This window comes from Rhagoletis pomonella, unplaced genomic scaffold (assembly GCF_013731165.1).
Source record: "Rhagoletis pomonella isolate Grant_MI unplaced genomic scaffold, Rhpom_1.0 Rhpom_scaffold_00003, whole genome shotgun sequence".
Lineage (NCBI taxonomy): Eukaryota > Metazoa > Arthropoda > Insecta > Diptera > Tephritidae > Rhagoletis > Rhagoletis pomonella.
The window spans coordinates 70586018-70602692 of record NW_023458557.1 but is presented as its reverse complement, the minus strand read 5'-3'; the positions used below and the strand labels follow the sequence as shown (position 1 = coordinate 70602692).

Genomic DNA, 16675 nt, shown 5'->3' with positions numbered 1-16675 from the left:
ACGTCAGTGGTACATCTATCACAATCTTCGCAGCTTAGTTTCGGATATATCTAAAGTAGATATTGTGGCTCCATTGCCGAAAGATTTGCCATCGAAGAAACGGAAGGCAAAAACTAGTGAAGATGTTCTCAAACCAGACGAGGAACCAGGTCCATCTTCCTCAGGATCAACACGTAAAAAGATCTCAAGGAAAACGACAACAAAGAAAAAATACATAAACTACTCAGCATTATTATTTTTGGCCCATAATACGTTTTTCTAGTGTATAATCATGTCTTTATAGCTTATAATTCAATGTATTTTGTTCATTACCAATAAATTATATTTTGTCGTATTTTTACTCTTCTTTCTCTACATTTTTAGTACACTTCTAAGCAAGTTAGGATTTTCTGCTTTTCACCACGTGAAAAAGCATCTCATCTTCCATCCGAATCAACCAAAAAGTGAAAATTGATTTTTTTACACCTAAGCCCCCTTTCCGTAGACCCGGTCACATTTGTATTTATTTTTTCTAAAATAAGCAAATACAATTATTCAGCCTCATTGCGTAAATCGTAAATGAGGCTAAACTGTACGACTCGATAACATTGGCATTCATGCCTAATACGGTATCCAACGGATGTCATCCGCACGGATCTAATCAGATTCGCACTGTCGGAATAAGCGAGTGCGAAGGATTAGATTCGTGCGAATGGTATCTGTCGGACCGGAATAGGTCTGTTTCCGAGGGATCCCATTCTCATGAATCTAATCCCTCTCATTCGCTTGTTATGAGAGTGCGAATCGGATTAGATCCGTGCGGATGGCATTCGTCGGATACCGTAATAGGCATGATTGTCTACTGTCGTGCTGAAATAAGTAAGCGACGAAAATCGTCGAAAACTATACAGTGCAGCCAAGTTTTTCCGTTTTAATACACTAGTCGAGTGGAAATTTTAGGCAATGACGTGAGATTTTCTATACGATTCGACTATCGAAAAACGACTTGCATTCGACACGACTCTCGCAATGAGGGTGATTAAATTCTGCTTAGATTGGTGAAATTGGCAAGCACTATCATCGAAGGCATATATTTTAAAGGTACTTTATCCAAAAACTTAAAGCGGAAGAAAGCGTAAAAATACCCAAAGAGTTTAAAAAACGCGAAAAAAAATAAATCCGATGCCAGCAAGCCTCTGTCAATATTCCCATCAAGTCTCATTAAAAAATTATTGTGGTTTATATGATGAAACATATAGGTGCATTATAATGAAACCAACCTCCCGACTTGAGCAACATACGTGCTTTGTTTAGGTGGAACAGAAATACTCACTTGAATTTCACTCAAAGTAAGACATTTTTCTTGTCATGTGAGTAACTGCCTGCTAAACTCTTGACGGTATTGGTGTTAAGAACGTCATTTTCACACTGTTGGCGTTGTTGTATTTACGTAGACAAGTGGCGTAGTATTTTTTTTTTTTATCATATTCTTATTTGGCACTTATCGGTTAGGGCCGAGACCAAAAAACTTAAGAGTATTACTTCTTTCCCTTGGCGAAGTTGCGCTAATTTTTTATCACGTGTGGCCGTTGTTGTTGTTGTTGTCCACTAATGTGCCAAGCTGAAGTTTTCACCGGAGCGTCATCTTACGTAGCCGGCGCAATCATATTTTAAACGCTTAATTATGTCCAAAAATGCTTATACATTCCATCTTCTTTGGCACGCGTCGTCCACGCAAAAAGCCAAATGTAGGTCAGAGTACATTCCTACTTCACTAAAATCTGAGATTTTCACCTCGAATTCCCAAAAACTTGTTCCAAAGTGGTATCCGATATAACAACTGCATATGTATTTATGTATGTGTATTCGGAGCTATTGCTAAATCCACCATAGTCCGACTTTTGTGAAATCTACGAAAGGCAATCGCTGGATTCCTAATTCGCCTTTATGAAAAACAAATACAAATGCGCGATGGTTTAAGCAATAGCCCCATTAAGAGGCTACTAAACATAAAACATTGCTTTTAATAAATACATATACTACTAAAAAGCGTTGTTAATCAAACAAATTAATTTATTTTCTCACTAATTATATCCACGTATTAATAACTACTAATGCTGAATACGGTAGGCATATTTCATATCTTACGAGTATAAAAAACCTAGAAAAATTAAATATTACTTTTAAGTGTTTTTTTTAGCCTTGCCTGTAATCAGCTGGCAGCTTTTGTTTACATATTAACACATCCATACATACATAAATATGGCCAAGTGATAACCACCTGTTTTTGCTAAAGAACAGCTATCAGTTTTGTTTACATTTCATTCTTCTTTGGTGCACGAAGTGGGCCGAAGAGGAGCTACTTCATTTTTGTTTTGGATCTTACTTCTAAACAACGCGTGTATGTATCACCACAGCATTGTATTACATACATATATACTTACACATGTATGTACCATACACATACATTTGAACGCATGATTATTGGCAAAAAGAGATTCAGTCGCTTGCTACAGTGGCCAAAGTCTGCTTATCAGTGCTGTTATTTACAGTCTGTACATTTCCGCTGTTAATTGTTGACTGCTGTTGTTTAGGCGGGATGTAAAACCAAAAAGCGCCAAAGAAAAACAAGACAGACAACGTTTTGCCGACCAATGCCAATAGCCACATGTACCTGTAATGATTGTAAACCGTTATTTATGAATATAATGCAAGGTTATAAATAATTTAAGATCATTTTTAATTACTTGGCCATATTATTATTATCATAGACCAGACAAGCACCACCGCCCACAACACATGTCTCCTGCCAAAGAATGCACGAATCATCGATGAGGGTGCCGAATATCATGGGTGCGGGTATAGTGCCCAATAGACGCACCTTTATCCATTGGATACCCAGAGCAAAAGAACGCTGGTCATCGTGAACACATCTGTGCATAGGTGGAATGTAATAAAAAAATATTGTGTAAAAATAAAATGGAATAAAATAACAAATAATATGTAAAAATAAATAACATATGTATACTAAAGCATAAAGTAAATAAAATAAAAATAAAAAAAAAAACAAAAGAATACCTAAAAAATTAATGAAATGAAACAAAATGAAATTAATGTAAAGAAAATTTAAAAATTTAATAATAAAAGTGTGACTCTCCTGCTATTATTTTATTTCTATTTTTACGTTGCAAAATTTGTTGCGTTGATTGCTTATGTTTGAGTTTATAATTAACCGGTAGTATTTGGAGGGGAGAATCGAATGTAGCCCGGTAGAAGTATGCGCTTGCAATAGAAAAGAAGTTATGAAGAGTCAAAGTGGCGTGACTCCTTTTTTTTTTAATTCTGACACTCACGGTTTTTTTTATAGTACACTGTATCTGGTGCGTACCTAAAACTGTTATCGGACAACTTTTGTTGTGTAGAGGGCTTATGTGCTCTCATTAGAAGATAGTTAAAAAATAACAGACTTCTTTAAAAGGTTAAGATGCGTGCACAAAAGTGAAATTTCATATTTTTTATCAGCACATCGTCTGCAATTGGAAAATTTAGCCAAATACATTTGTGCTCCATTGTACAATATACTATTGAAGTATGATCCTCGTGGACCACTTTTTTAATTGTTCTTTAAAAAGTTACACAGCGAACAAGAAGTAAGAAAAATTATATGTATGTATATGTAATACCCAAAGGCATTTGTTGTCCATGTCATCATATCTCACTGTTCGTTCGATTTTCGAAAATGAGGTGTCAAATGAAAGGGGTTGGGCTGTAGATGCTAGGACTTACCTTCGATTTTTGGCAGTTTATGTTCGAAAATTATTTTGAAAAAAATGCGGAACATCGCCAACAAAAAAAAAAATGCCAAAAATCAACGGTAAGTAGAAGATACTTAAAATTTGCACTTTGCTTTACTAAAATTTGATGTGCTGCAAACCTTAATACCAAAATTTTGTCTAAAGATGCTGCTCAAGAAGTTAGAAGCTTTGGTAAAATTTTGCAGAATTTTCATAATTTTTGCACGAAGTCTGAAATTTGGATTTATATCGTGTTTGCTAAGTAATCAGCTATACCTTCATAAAAAAAATAAACGTAAAATTAACTAAATAAAGAAAAACAGCCAAAAACTTACTAAAATTTCGCGTCCCAGTTTCATTTGGTTCACTGTATGTGTATCTCGGTAACCGATTTATCAATTTGTACCAAACTCAGTGCAATTATTGACCTTGGCATAAAAAAGCTATATGTTGAAAATGTTCGAAATCGGACTAAAACAACGCCCACTTTGCACTTCAAAAAAAAAAAAACGCGTAAAAAACATATTTGTTTTTGTTATTTTTTTTGCCTTTATAACAATTATATTCAACAATTTATATTGAGCTCGAGGCCGTTTTAAATTAAAATTTTTATTGTGAAAAAGCAACCTACATATATGTAAAACAAAATGAAATGGAAAATAACGAAATGGAATGAAATAAAATTAAAAAAACTAACAGCCAGTTTCGCGAGAACACATTTATGTTAAAAATTAATTTTTAAGTTTCACCTTTAGATTTAATGGTGTTTTCGTTTCTACCAAATAATGTTGCCTTTTGATTGCCCTTTTCTCTTTTCGTGATCGATTCCAAAATAAAGGCAAACGGTTAGAAAATTTTGTGTTCGTTTTACGGAGTTGAGTGTAACATCAAACACATTTTGCACTTTCGTGGGGCAATATTTTTGTATGCTCTATTCTGCAGTTGGAAAAAAGAAATGTGCAAATGTACCACGTCCGAAAATCTTGTGTGCGGAAGTGGTAAATGTCATCTGATTGTGATGAAATTCCAAGTAGGTATATGCTGGTTTTAACCATAAATCTGAAAGAACGTTAAAATTGGCTAATATTTTCGTCCACCAACTCTAAAAAAATTGGCGAAAATGTTAAACATTTTTATTTTGATGAAATTTGGTGTACTCTGCTCGTATACTCCAAAATTTGGGAGATAATGAGGAGTTTATCAATATAACACCCACCTTCTACAAAAACCGTTTTTGGCTCCAAGTCAGGGGCGAACGTAGGTTTTGGGGTTTGAAAAAACGCAAAAGCCGTCAGTAAAAAAAAAAAAATTATTAAAACCAAATGCGATTTTTTTCGCCGCTCAAAACTTGCACTTTTTTACTAAGATTTTATAAGCCTTTTAACTGCATACTCAAACATTTTATAAAAATTCTAGTTAAAAACCTCGAAATTTATATAAAAATTTGTGTAATTTTTCTATATTATGTATAAGTTTTGAAAGTGTGAATTATATCGAAGGCTTACCCTCTATCTGCACTTTTCACAAATATTAATCTTGACTTTAGGAGTGTACTCCTATGCCCAACTATCTAAAGTTTTAGAAAACTTTTACTGGTTTTGCGTTCTCGTACCCAAAAAACTTGCAAAGTAGGGGAAATTAAGAGAGCAAAATGTGATAGAGAGCTGCAAATTTCTGCTGGAAAAATTTTTTCCAGCGAAAACTTGCAAGTAAGAAAATCAGCCGATCACAAACATATATTTGTAAATAAGCAAAAGAAAATATGACCTTTTTGAATTATTTATGGCAAAGAGAGTAAAGTTATTAAGCACACGGTTTGTTGAGTTTATTTTTAGTTAATTTACTATTAATCTCCAGTTTGTTTACTTCAGTGTGTGCTGACTATGGTTGCCGTATGTCATTTTTTGTTTGTACCATAATTGTCCTTTAAATATACCAAAATAGATAAAAATGCAGCAAGCTGAAATTTTGTTGGCCGAATTTGTCAGTTTTGGTAGGTTGATTGTTGAAATTAGAATTTTAGAATTTTAAAAGTGCATTTGTAGATATCTACTCATTTTTTTGGATCAAGGATGGGTGTTTGGAGGATATTCTCTTATTTTTGAATGTGCCATGATGTGGTATCACAAATAATTTTGAGAAAAATATTTCATTCATTCCGATATAATTAATTTGTATGTATCAAATGCAAAATCGAGGAAAATGTACCAAGCAGAAAATAAATTGCCAAATGACCCACCAGTGGCAACTGTGGAAGTGATCAGCTGTTTCGAAGGATGCAAGTTTTTGCAAAATTTGCGTTCTCGTTGCGTTATGGATATTTTGTCTCTTTGAGAGCGAATGCTGCTAAATTCTCAGAATTTGTTCTGCTGGATAATTTTGTGCTCTCAATACGAGTACACACCTTTTGTATAACGCTTAACAGGAGAATTTACTAGGTCTCATCCCGTATTTATCGGTCTAAAACTAGTAAGACTGTTAAAAACATAAAAATTCGATCAGAATGAGAGAGTAACACTGACAAGTACGGGATCGCTTAATAGTAAAAAAATTTTGGTTGTAAGTTTTTGCTTATTTTGTATGTAAACTCAGCTCAGACATGTAAACAACCAAAAATACTTTCAAATTCATTAGAATCATGTTAAACGTTAAATTAAATACTTTTTAACATGCATTAGCAAAGTGCACTTTTCTTTTGTTCACAGTTTGGCTGTCAAATAAACTACAGCTGATCGCTTGACACATTTACCAGAATTTACTAGCAAAACATCTTCGGACTGAAACTGGTCCCTTCTAACAGAGATAGGACCTTATTTATGCTCTTTTTTGTCCTCTCAATAGTCAGTAGGGGATCAATTTGCTGTGAATTCTAACTATATATGATTAGTCCGGACTCGTACGGGATTGCAACCACTATTAAATTGCAAAGTCAGAATTAACATCAGTGATGTCCGGTAAGTCCCAGATAGTGGGTATTGAATATAAGAACTCGATATGGTTGAAAATCATTGTAAATATTAAAAACAAAATACCATTCTTCCACTTTTGAGTGATTTCCTTCTTTTTGATTTGGGTTAGTTGGATATTTTTATATGGAACTGCGGAATTTCTTTTTCAGAATTCCCTAGTTTAAAAATTTGGCTTAAATTTTGCATACAGCCTAATTTCATACTTAAACTGACAAAAATTAACTTAAAATTGTAAAAAAAAAAATCTTAAAAATAATGAGCGTGGCAAATATCAATAAAACAGTTAAGTTGGTCAAGAAAATTCTTTATCACTTTATAATTTGGAATGGTAACCTTTATCATACAAAATGTCTTTTGAAATGACGACGATTTTTAATTTTAAAAATTACGATCCATATTTCCAAATTTATTTTGACCAAACCATATTCAATAAAAACAGTATCAGCATAAGCTGTTAATCTAGGAGCCCAACTGCCGATCTGCAGTAAGATCTTGTGGAAAAGCGAAACAAAGTCTGAATTCAAATTAGATTTTCAATTTAAAAATCTATGTATGTATCTATGTAACCGGCTGCAAATTAAATCAAGTTTCAATAAGTTAATAGAAAAATAAATACTCAAATATAAATAAAAAATTAACAAGTTAAAATATTCTTGCTAACTCACCTCAAAGTAGCCGACAATGCTGGCATGGTCGATAGAAAGGTGAACAGCATTAGCACGAAACACAAGCTAACAAAATATGGCAAATACTCGCATGTAGACTCGCACATCTTATTGGTGGCATCTGGACGCGTATTAGCGCTGCTTTCGTCATCATTTTTCTTATCGATGCAGGAGCAATTCGAATAGGTTTTAACTTGATTCATATTGTATTCCTTCTGGCAGCCCGCGAAGCATGGACTATAGTAGAGAATACCATCCGTGCCGCAAATCGGTTCATAATTAAACTTGCTGCATCCACATTCCATATTACATGTTGATTGCAGGTCTGTTCCCAGATACGATTTTTCAACATTATCCGTAAAATTTTGCTGCATTTCTTTGCCAACCTTGAGCCTTATTGCTTCCCGATATTGTGTAGTTACGCCAGCGAAACCCAGATTGGGGCAAGACAGTAAAAAGCAAGATGTGAAACACGCCGAAATCGTTGTCATTATTAAACACATTTTTATAATTTGTGAGCAGGACAAGTTCCATTTTTTTATAAGATAGCCACCCAGAAATGTACCACCACCACCGGCTGGCACTGTAATAAGACCCATCAAGAGCGCCGACCAAACTGGTGAGATACTGAATTGATTCTCGATTTGTTTAGGTAGAAAAGCAGCAAAGCCGGCAATTACCAATCCCTCGGTAGCGCCAGCCAAGTTGAGACAGAAAAATGTTGGGTTCTTCAGTAATGTAATTAAAGCATTTGGCAGTTCTTTTAATTTTGTAAACGATTGTTCAGTCTTATTGCTGTCGGCATTGTAGGCCTCAGACACCTTTTGTTGTTGCAGTTGTTCGGCGCCAGGCAGTGAAGTTGGAAAACCAAATATCGGTATGGAGAGTAGAATGCAGGCAGCGGCAGCAAAAACGAAGCCGACCCACCAGGCGCCAATCCAAACTTTGCTGGAGCTCGTTATGGTCAAGCTGTTGGAAATAAAAATTTTCAATTAAAAATGCACATAAATTTTGCCAAAGAAAGCGTGCGAAAATAGATTTGGAAAAAAAGTGAAAATTTTCCCTGTTGCACTTTCTGGTGAAACTTTTAAGAAAAGGATAAGTGCAGAAAGGGATCCCTCATTTTATTTTCAATTTAAGCACTTCTTTACGACTTTACATCAAAATGCTAAGAAACCTATTTTCGCAATTTGGTAAACTCCAAATTTTAGATCCATGTTTTCTTAGAATTAAAGCGCTTCAAGTTTATTGTGGAGTCGCTCGCCTGAAAAGCCTGAACGACTTCGAAAGCCGCAACGCCTGTAAAACCTGCTATAGAGCTTCAGATTAAGTTTGAATACGACTTTCCATTGACTTTTGACTTTTCGTTTCATTGTTGCTCATGTTATTCGAAAGAAAAACGAATTCGAGCGAACAAGGAAAAAAAACAGCTCAAATCTGACAATCTGTTCTAAAATTAGGTGCAATGCCGTATTCCTCGGACTAAAGCTAGTAAAACTGTAAAAAAATAAAAATTCGCTCAGAGCGAGATAGTAACATTGAAAAGTACGGGATCGCCTTCTAGTAAAATATGGTAACTACTGTTAATTTCAATATAACCTCCAAATTTTGGTTGTAAATTTTTGCTCATTTTGTATGCAAACATACTCAGCTCACACATGTAAATAACTAAAAATACTTTCAAATTCATTAGAACCCACATTTGAATTTGAAACATAACCTTACTTTTTAACTCCTGCAAATTCCTGCTAGTAAAATTTTTACTTGCAAGAATTTGCAGCTCTCTCGGGTTGTTACGCTCTCGAATTCGGTCTCTCTTGCAAATATTTTGGATTATTGAAGGCATTTCCATTGCAAGTACTTGTAACAATTCGTAGCAATTTTTTTATATTGAATGGACCTATTTACCGGAAGTTACTAGCAAAAGAATCTCGGACTAAAACTGCTAACTTCTAACAGAGAGAGAACCGTATTTACTCTCTTTTTTGTCCTCTCAATAGTCAGGGAACCGAGTACGGGATCGCTTTCCAGTAAAATCTGACTGATTCTGACTATTTCTGACTAGTCCCGAAATCGATCCCGTACTTGGTTCTCTGACTATTGAGAGGACAAAAAAGAGAGTAAATACGGTTCTCTCTCTGTCAGAAGTTACCAGTTTTAGTCCGGGAATCTTTTGCTGGTAAATTCTGGTAAATGTGTCAAACGATCAGCTGTAGTGTTCTTGGCAACCAAATTGTAAACAAATAAAAAGTTTACTCTGCTAATTCGGGTTGAAAAGTATTTAATTACTTGTTCAAGTGGATTGTAATGAATTTGAAAGTATTTTTGGTTATTTACATGTGTGAGCTGAGTGTGTTTACATACAAAATAAGCAAAAATTTACAACCACACTTTGAAGGTTATGTTGAAGTTGACAGAATATACCATTTTTTACTAGAAAGCGGTCCCGTACTTTTCAATTTTACTCTCTCGCTCTGAGCGAATTTTTATTTTTTGCCAGTTTTAGTCCGAGGAATACGGGATTGCACCTATTTATAAGGTGCAATTGTGAGAGCCAGCTTTAGAAATGTTGACGTTTTTTTCATTTGTTGGTTTTTATTTTCACTCAAACCAAGGAATATAGGTTCATTACTTATCTTTTTGGACTAAAGTCTGAAAAGTGTCAAAATGCCAGAGCGTAAGCAAAATGCGCTCACTAAAAGAGAATAACAAGAAAAAGTAAAGGAACGCAAAAAACCAAATTTTTAGTCCAAGGAATGGCAACAACAAAACTAACGTCTAATTAGAATAGAAATGTATGTACAAAACACATACACACAAGCACAAGCACAATAAACACTATATCAATTATTTTTTGCCTCCTTCCAATTTCAATTCGCCTCTTTTACTTTTTGGATTATTCTCCCTTTTTGCGTATTCTTTAATTTCCGTTAATTGAAATTCAGTTGAGTTTGACACTTTTCAAGATTTTGCCAGCAAAAATTCTTCTGACTAAATTTGACTACTTCGGACTTTTTCTGACTATTTCTGGGAGATAAGGAACGCAACTTATATTTCTGTCGAAACAACAAAATTTGAATGCACTCGCCGGTTTTTATTCGGACACATAATTTTCGGTGGTTTATTGACAAAAATCAGGTTACATAAGTTGTGCAGATTATGTAAACGAAAAAAAAGAGCCACCGTACATATTTTCTAGACAAATATGCAAATAAAATAGGGAAATTTTCACAAATAAAAGTGTGACTCTCCTATTATTTTTTTAATTTTACGTTGCAAAATTTGGTGCGTTAATTGTTCAGGTTTGAGTTTATAATTAACTGGTAGTATTTTGAGAAGAGAATCGAATGTAGCCCGTTAGAAGTATGTGCTTGCAATAGAAAAGAAATTATGAAGAGTCAAAGTGGCGTGACTGCTTTTTTTTAGATTCTGACACGCGTACCTAAAATTGTTATCGGACAACTTTATAGTGTTTTGGAGCATAAAAGGAATCAAAGGAAGCAATCTAGACGTGGAGGGCTTATGTGCTCTCATTAGAAGATAGTTAAAAAATAACCAACTTCTTTAAAAGGTTAAGATGCGTGCACAAAAGTGAAAATGCATGTAGATGCTAGGACTTACCCTTGATTTTTGGCAATTTATGTTCGAAAATTGTTATGAAAAAAATGCATAGCACCGCCAACAAAAAAATAAAAATAAATAAAAAATAGCCAAAAATCAACGGTAAGTGCAAGATACTTAAAATTTGCACTTTGCTTTACTAAAATTTGATGGGCCAAAAAACGAAAGGACGCTGACCAAGAAGTTAGAAATTTCGGTCAAACTTTATACTTTTATAAAAAAATAATAAACATTCAAAAAACTAAAGAAAAACAGCCAAAAACTTATTAAAATATCACGTCCCAGTTTTTATTTGGTTCACTGTATGTGTATCTCGGTAGCCGATTTATCAATTTGTACCAAACTTAGTGAAATTATTGACCTTGGCATAAAAAGGCTATATGTTGAATATTTTCGAAATCGGACTAAAATTACGCCCACTTAAAAACGAATTTGATTTAATTATTCAATTTAAAAAAGCTTATTTACATCGAATATAACCCCCGATTGTTACTAAAAATAAATATTTCTATGTATATACCAAACTTGCGTGCCGCATAACTCGAGAATGGATGGTCCACTTTCAGCTTTTTTTTGTGTTGTATTTGTTTGCCAGATGATGGATATGAAGAGGCTATTTGTTTTTGGAAAATATGCTTTCGCACGAGGCTATTTTTAAGGCAACTTTTGCGTTCAACTCACGCCGGGTTGCACGAAAAAAAATTTGAATGACTAAAAATATCAAAATATAAAAAAATATCACCTTTTAAGTGTGCAATTACATCGCGCCATTGACTAAACCGAGCTGTCGTGTGGCGATTGGGCCTATGGATGCGGTTTGGCAATGTTATATTGCGTCAAAATCTCATTCGGAGACACAAGGATTGTGTTGTGGAGGACAATACCTAAATACCTTCGTTGGCTCATTTACCAAAAACATTGCACGCTTTACTTAACAACGACTTGGCAGAATCAAGAGGTCTCCACGAATATCGACAAATACATTTCGGCATTTAAGGGAATTTCGTCTCTAGCCTGCATTGAATATCTGTAGTCCAACGATTCTCACCAATTTTGTCTTGTTGGAGCCAGCGAATGAAGAACAAACATTTCTTCAAATTTAAAAAGTAAAAATTTCACTATTAACAATTTAAAAATGTTATTAAAACTTGCAAAGAAATTTGTAAAAGAAATATCACTGTTTTTGTTTTTAGGAGTAGGGTGGGAGTACCATTGATAAAATTAGAGCGAGAGAAAGTGTTTTTACAAAACCTTTCATTATTGAATCATGGGTAAAAAAAACCAAGTCCAACCAAGGGAAGGACAGCGGCGGAGATTTTATATTTTCTTGTGAATAAGACCAGTTCTGTCATACTGGCGTTGACGGCGAGGCCACTTTTGCCCGCCCAGTTAGTAACTATGTTAAGCCACAGCGTGTTCAGGTATTAACCTTTTACTAGGAGTGCAACATCGTCTGCATAGGAAATTGCCGCTAGCCAGCTCCGGTTTCCCTACGGCGCTGGCCGTGCAGGCCCCACTCGTGGCCTTAGCCGGAGATCCTTTCGCCTCCTCAGAACCACAACCGGGCTCGAACTTTTATTTGTGTTGTTTTATCTTTATTTTTTTGTATTGTAGTTGTATTCATCTTGTTCGTACGACCACCTGCCCGACGAGGCGGGCGCAGTGGTCTAAGCAATGTAAGGGGAATTTAACGGTCCACCACGGCAGCATCGCATGCCGCGGCAAGACCACCGTTACTGCCTGAGGCAGCCTGGTATCAGGAAGGCACCATTATAATACAGCCGGTCTGGTAAACACCCTGGCTGCAAACCCTCCAATGGGCACGGTGTCACTTAACACCCTGGATTAGGGGGTCGGCAGTTCTTGGTCACCGTACACGAGCAGCCCGAACCAGGGGAATGGAGTGCACTCGCCCGATATATAGAGATAAAGAAACGACTGCACTGCCATCCGCTGATAAGGACTGGTCATGATTCGGCTAAGTCCCGCACCAACGGCAAGGTGCCGGCCCTAGCAAAGGCATGTTTCCACTAAAAAAGATCGAAATTAAAGCAACATCCTAATATCTAAATTTCTTAAAGAACCAGTAGCTCGAGCTACAGATAATATTTCATGTAACACTGCAAATAATGACAAATTGTTTTGCCGTAAGGTAATTTAATATATTTTAAATCAATACACACTTATTAACAGCTCTGCTAATACGATGAAATAAGTACACAAATTTACCTTGCGAGTTATTATTATTTTTTTCAGCGCATAAAAGATTACTTAAAAAAATATTAAAATTTCCAAAACAATAATTTGTTGAGGTGGCAGTGTTACTTGAGCAATTTCAAAGTGAAACTACCTTCTTTTTTTGTATCATGGTCTCTGGTAGAAGTCGACTTCTTCAACTTTTCCGCCCAGCCCCCAACCATTGATGAATAGATGCCTTGATGCTCAATTTACATACAAATACTAAGTATATGTCTGTGTTCGTATGGAATAGTAGCTTATGTCGAAAGGCTGGCTTTAGTATAATGCGGCATTCGTAGCCTACGTTGAAGAACTTTTGGCAAATAAACGTACAAGAAATAGTTCCCATACTAGCAAGTCAATATTCATATTAAGTCTCATCAAAAAATTCCTTACCGTTTAAAGAAACAAGGGAATGCCGCATTATACTAAAGCCAGCTTCCAGACATAAGCTACTATTCCATACGTACACACATTACGTTTATACCCGGTATTATTACACCAATTCTCCTACAATTATTTTTTTTTATTTCTAAATACAAATAATTTCTTAAAAAAGCTCAGTTGCACGTCTATCTGCATCACCTTGGCAATAAATAAGGGATGAGCCGTCGTCTTTCACTCGCCCGCGCAACGTTTAACCATTTTAGTTACATGTCGCAGCTTATGAACCGCCCCACCTTCCTGCCCCCGCATTCAAAGCGCATAAACAACACTGTTGACAGCAGAAAATTTGTTTTATGACTCCCTCGCGACAAAGTCGCAGCCACTGTTCACAACGCGCTGATGCCAATGTTACCTGCTTCAAGAGGATTTATTATGACATGGAAACGACCGGGCAGAGTGTAATGCGCCAGCAGCCGCTAACAGTAAACACCTGTAGCCATACACCAGTGCCCCGACCACGCGTGCAGCATCCAGTCAGCAGTTTCACATCGCGGCTTTTCGCTTATCGGTGGCGGCCACACAAACAAACGTAAATAACGCACAATTTTTAAACGTTATTTTCTTAAACACTTATTTTAATATTTTCCCCTATTTTCCATACATTTAAATACAAACATGCGGTTTTTGTTCACTTACTCTGCGGCATCCACAGTCATGAATTCAGTGTAAATCAGTAAAAGCTGCCCACCAAGCACGTAACCAACAGCGGGCCCAATTATCGCCATGGTATAGTAGATACCTGCAAATGAATTATTACAACAATTATTGTGCTTATCTTTCTTAGGAAATTATAAAATTTGCAGCGGGGTGGTTATTTATCATCCACCCAGCTATAAAATTATAAAATTTATTAAAATAAATAAAAAAAAATGCATCTGCTCAAAGGACTTTTTTTGGCATGGAAATTATCACATTTGTCGCGACATGCCCTTCGTGCTAGCTTCTTGGCGATTTTGCTGAATTTTAGTACATCATAGAGAGAAGAAATATTTTTCAGGAATGTTTGGCCAAGTGTTTTTAGCCTCACTCACACACATATGATCCCCAAATGTCCATTTTGGGGTCTCATCTCTTCTTCGAAGCTCTTAGGCGGACCATGGTTCTTGAGCTCGTCGGTTACCCTTTCGCTATGATGGAGATTAGTGTCCTAAGTAGAGCAAATATCAGCTTACTCATTGGATAGTTAACCGGCCGTTCGTTTTTGTATTCGCCCAATAATCTAATAAAAGTGTCTTGAGAACAATAACCCGCCACAGCACATTATGTGAGACTATCCGGCCTTGGTCAGACAAAGATTGGTACATTTTCATCCATCTACAATCGATCTAAGGATTCATTAATTTGTTTAGCATGTATTAGCGAGGCTTACACCAGCTTGGTCATTCAAGACTAGGGACTCTTCTTAGGTATACAAAAGATCTTTCAGGTTTCAGTGGCCGGCCTTCTGCGACAGCGAATTCGCGAACTAAGTTTCAACTATGTAACTACAGTCCTCAAAGGTTTTAAAATTATCAAAAATAACATTAAAAATCAGGGACCGAGCAAAAAATATAATAATTTTTTGGTACACTTGTAGGCTGGTGTGATCTATTATTTAATGGTGCAAATAAAACACTTATTCCACCTTCGTTGCCCAACGTTTCGCTGAAATTTCCAGCATCATCAGGGGCCACTATGTTTATTAAATCCAACAAAGAAATACAACGAAAAAACAAAAGATGTTCAAATGAATAATAAAAGTTGGCATACATGTGTTTGTAAAAACAAAGACAACAATTATGGACTAATACAAAGAATATAATAATTTTTTACTTAAATCGCTTTCGTGAAATTGGCTGTAAGAAAGCAAAATGCGAACAAAAGTTTCCGGAATGTTTTGGCAAAGAACTAAACGGGTCAAACCTCTAAGGAACTTTCTCTCGAAGAACAATTTGGGAAATAAACGAAACGGGAACAAATCTTCCCTGAACTATTTTCGAAGAAAGGAAGTGAGAACAACAATTTTCTTAAACCTTTCCATTGGTTTGAAATGTGTGAATATTAAAATTAATCAAAAAAGGATTGAAAGATAAATATGCAAATTAAGTCGACACATTCGTTCTTATTTTGTTCTCACTGAAAACGTTCCCGAAAGTTGCGTTCTCATTCTGTTCTTCTTGAGATCGTTCCCGAGAGTTGTTTTCTCTTTTCGTTGTTCATTGGAAACGTTGCCGAACATTTTGTTCTCGTGCGAAGTATCCTCAATACTTTTGTTTCCATTGGGCTTTTTTGTGGAAACTTTCTTAGAATTAGATTTTGTGCTCATGCAGAACTATACCAAAACAGGAACGCGTTTTCGGTCCCTCTTAAAAATCTCATTATTTTGAATAGATGGGATGAGTTTTTAAGAACACTTTTGTGCAGACCACTCAAGTGTCCATTGTCTAAAAGAAATATAAAAAATTGTTTTTGTTTAATAAAGAGTTTTACACAAAAAAAATCAATATGCATGCGAAACTAGGGGCCAAATATAGTCAAACTGCGATTTTATTTTGCTCTCTTATGCACTATGCATCAGAACTCAATTTTAATGCGAACTAATCAAATAAGAAGAGAGAGGCCGAAATACGTGAGTGCGAAGAGCTTGAAATGCTGGCCGACAGGAAGAATGCCCGAAAATTTCACCCGAGAGCTAGGCGACTTACGGAAGCTTTAAAGACCGGGGCGTACTCCTGTAAGAACAATAATGGTGACCTAGTAACTGATGTCCAGAGCGTACTTAAATTATGGAAGAAACACTTTTCCGCCCTACTAAATGATAGCAGCACGGAGAGTTGTGGAGAAGAAGAACCCGAGCCCGCAGTCGATGATGACGGAGTCGACGTTCCACCGCCTGACTATGACGAGGTGCGTATGGCAATAACGTGGCTGAAAATCAACAAAGCTGCTGGAGCTGACAGCCTGCCAGCTGAGCTATTCAAGT

The 16675-nt window shown here is 35.8% G+C and overlaps 2 protein-coding genes across 5 annotated transcripts in view; both read right to left on the bottom strand.

The window, feature by feature from the left end:
- LOC118735430 (serine-rich adhesin for platelets) overlaps nt 1-16675 on the bottom strand; it is a 130340-nt gene that overhangs the window by 5688 nt on the left and 107977 nt on the right. The gene's annotated exons all lie outside the window — the stretch shown is intronic.
- LOC118735432 (solute carrier organic anion transporter family member 4A1) overlaps nt 2047-16675 on the bottom strand; it is a 41007-nt gene continuing 26378 nt past the window's right edge. The window contains exons 4-7 of the mRNA XM_036465172.1: nt 14350-14452; nt 7408-8376; nt 2727-2912; nt 2047-2653 (exon numbers count right to left, since the gene is read on the bottom strand). Coding sequence (XP_036321065.1) covers nt 2479-2653; nt 2727-2912; nt 7408-8376; nt 14350-14452 — 1433 coding nt within the window. The 3' untranslated portion in view covers nt 2047-2478. The remainder of the gene's footprint in view (nt 2654-2726; nt 2913-7407; nt 8377-14349; nt 14453-16675) is intronic.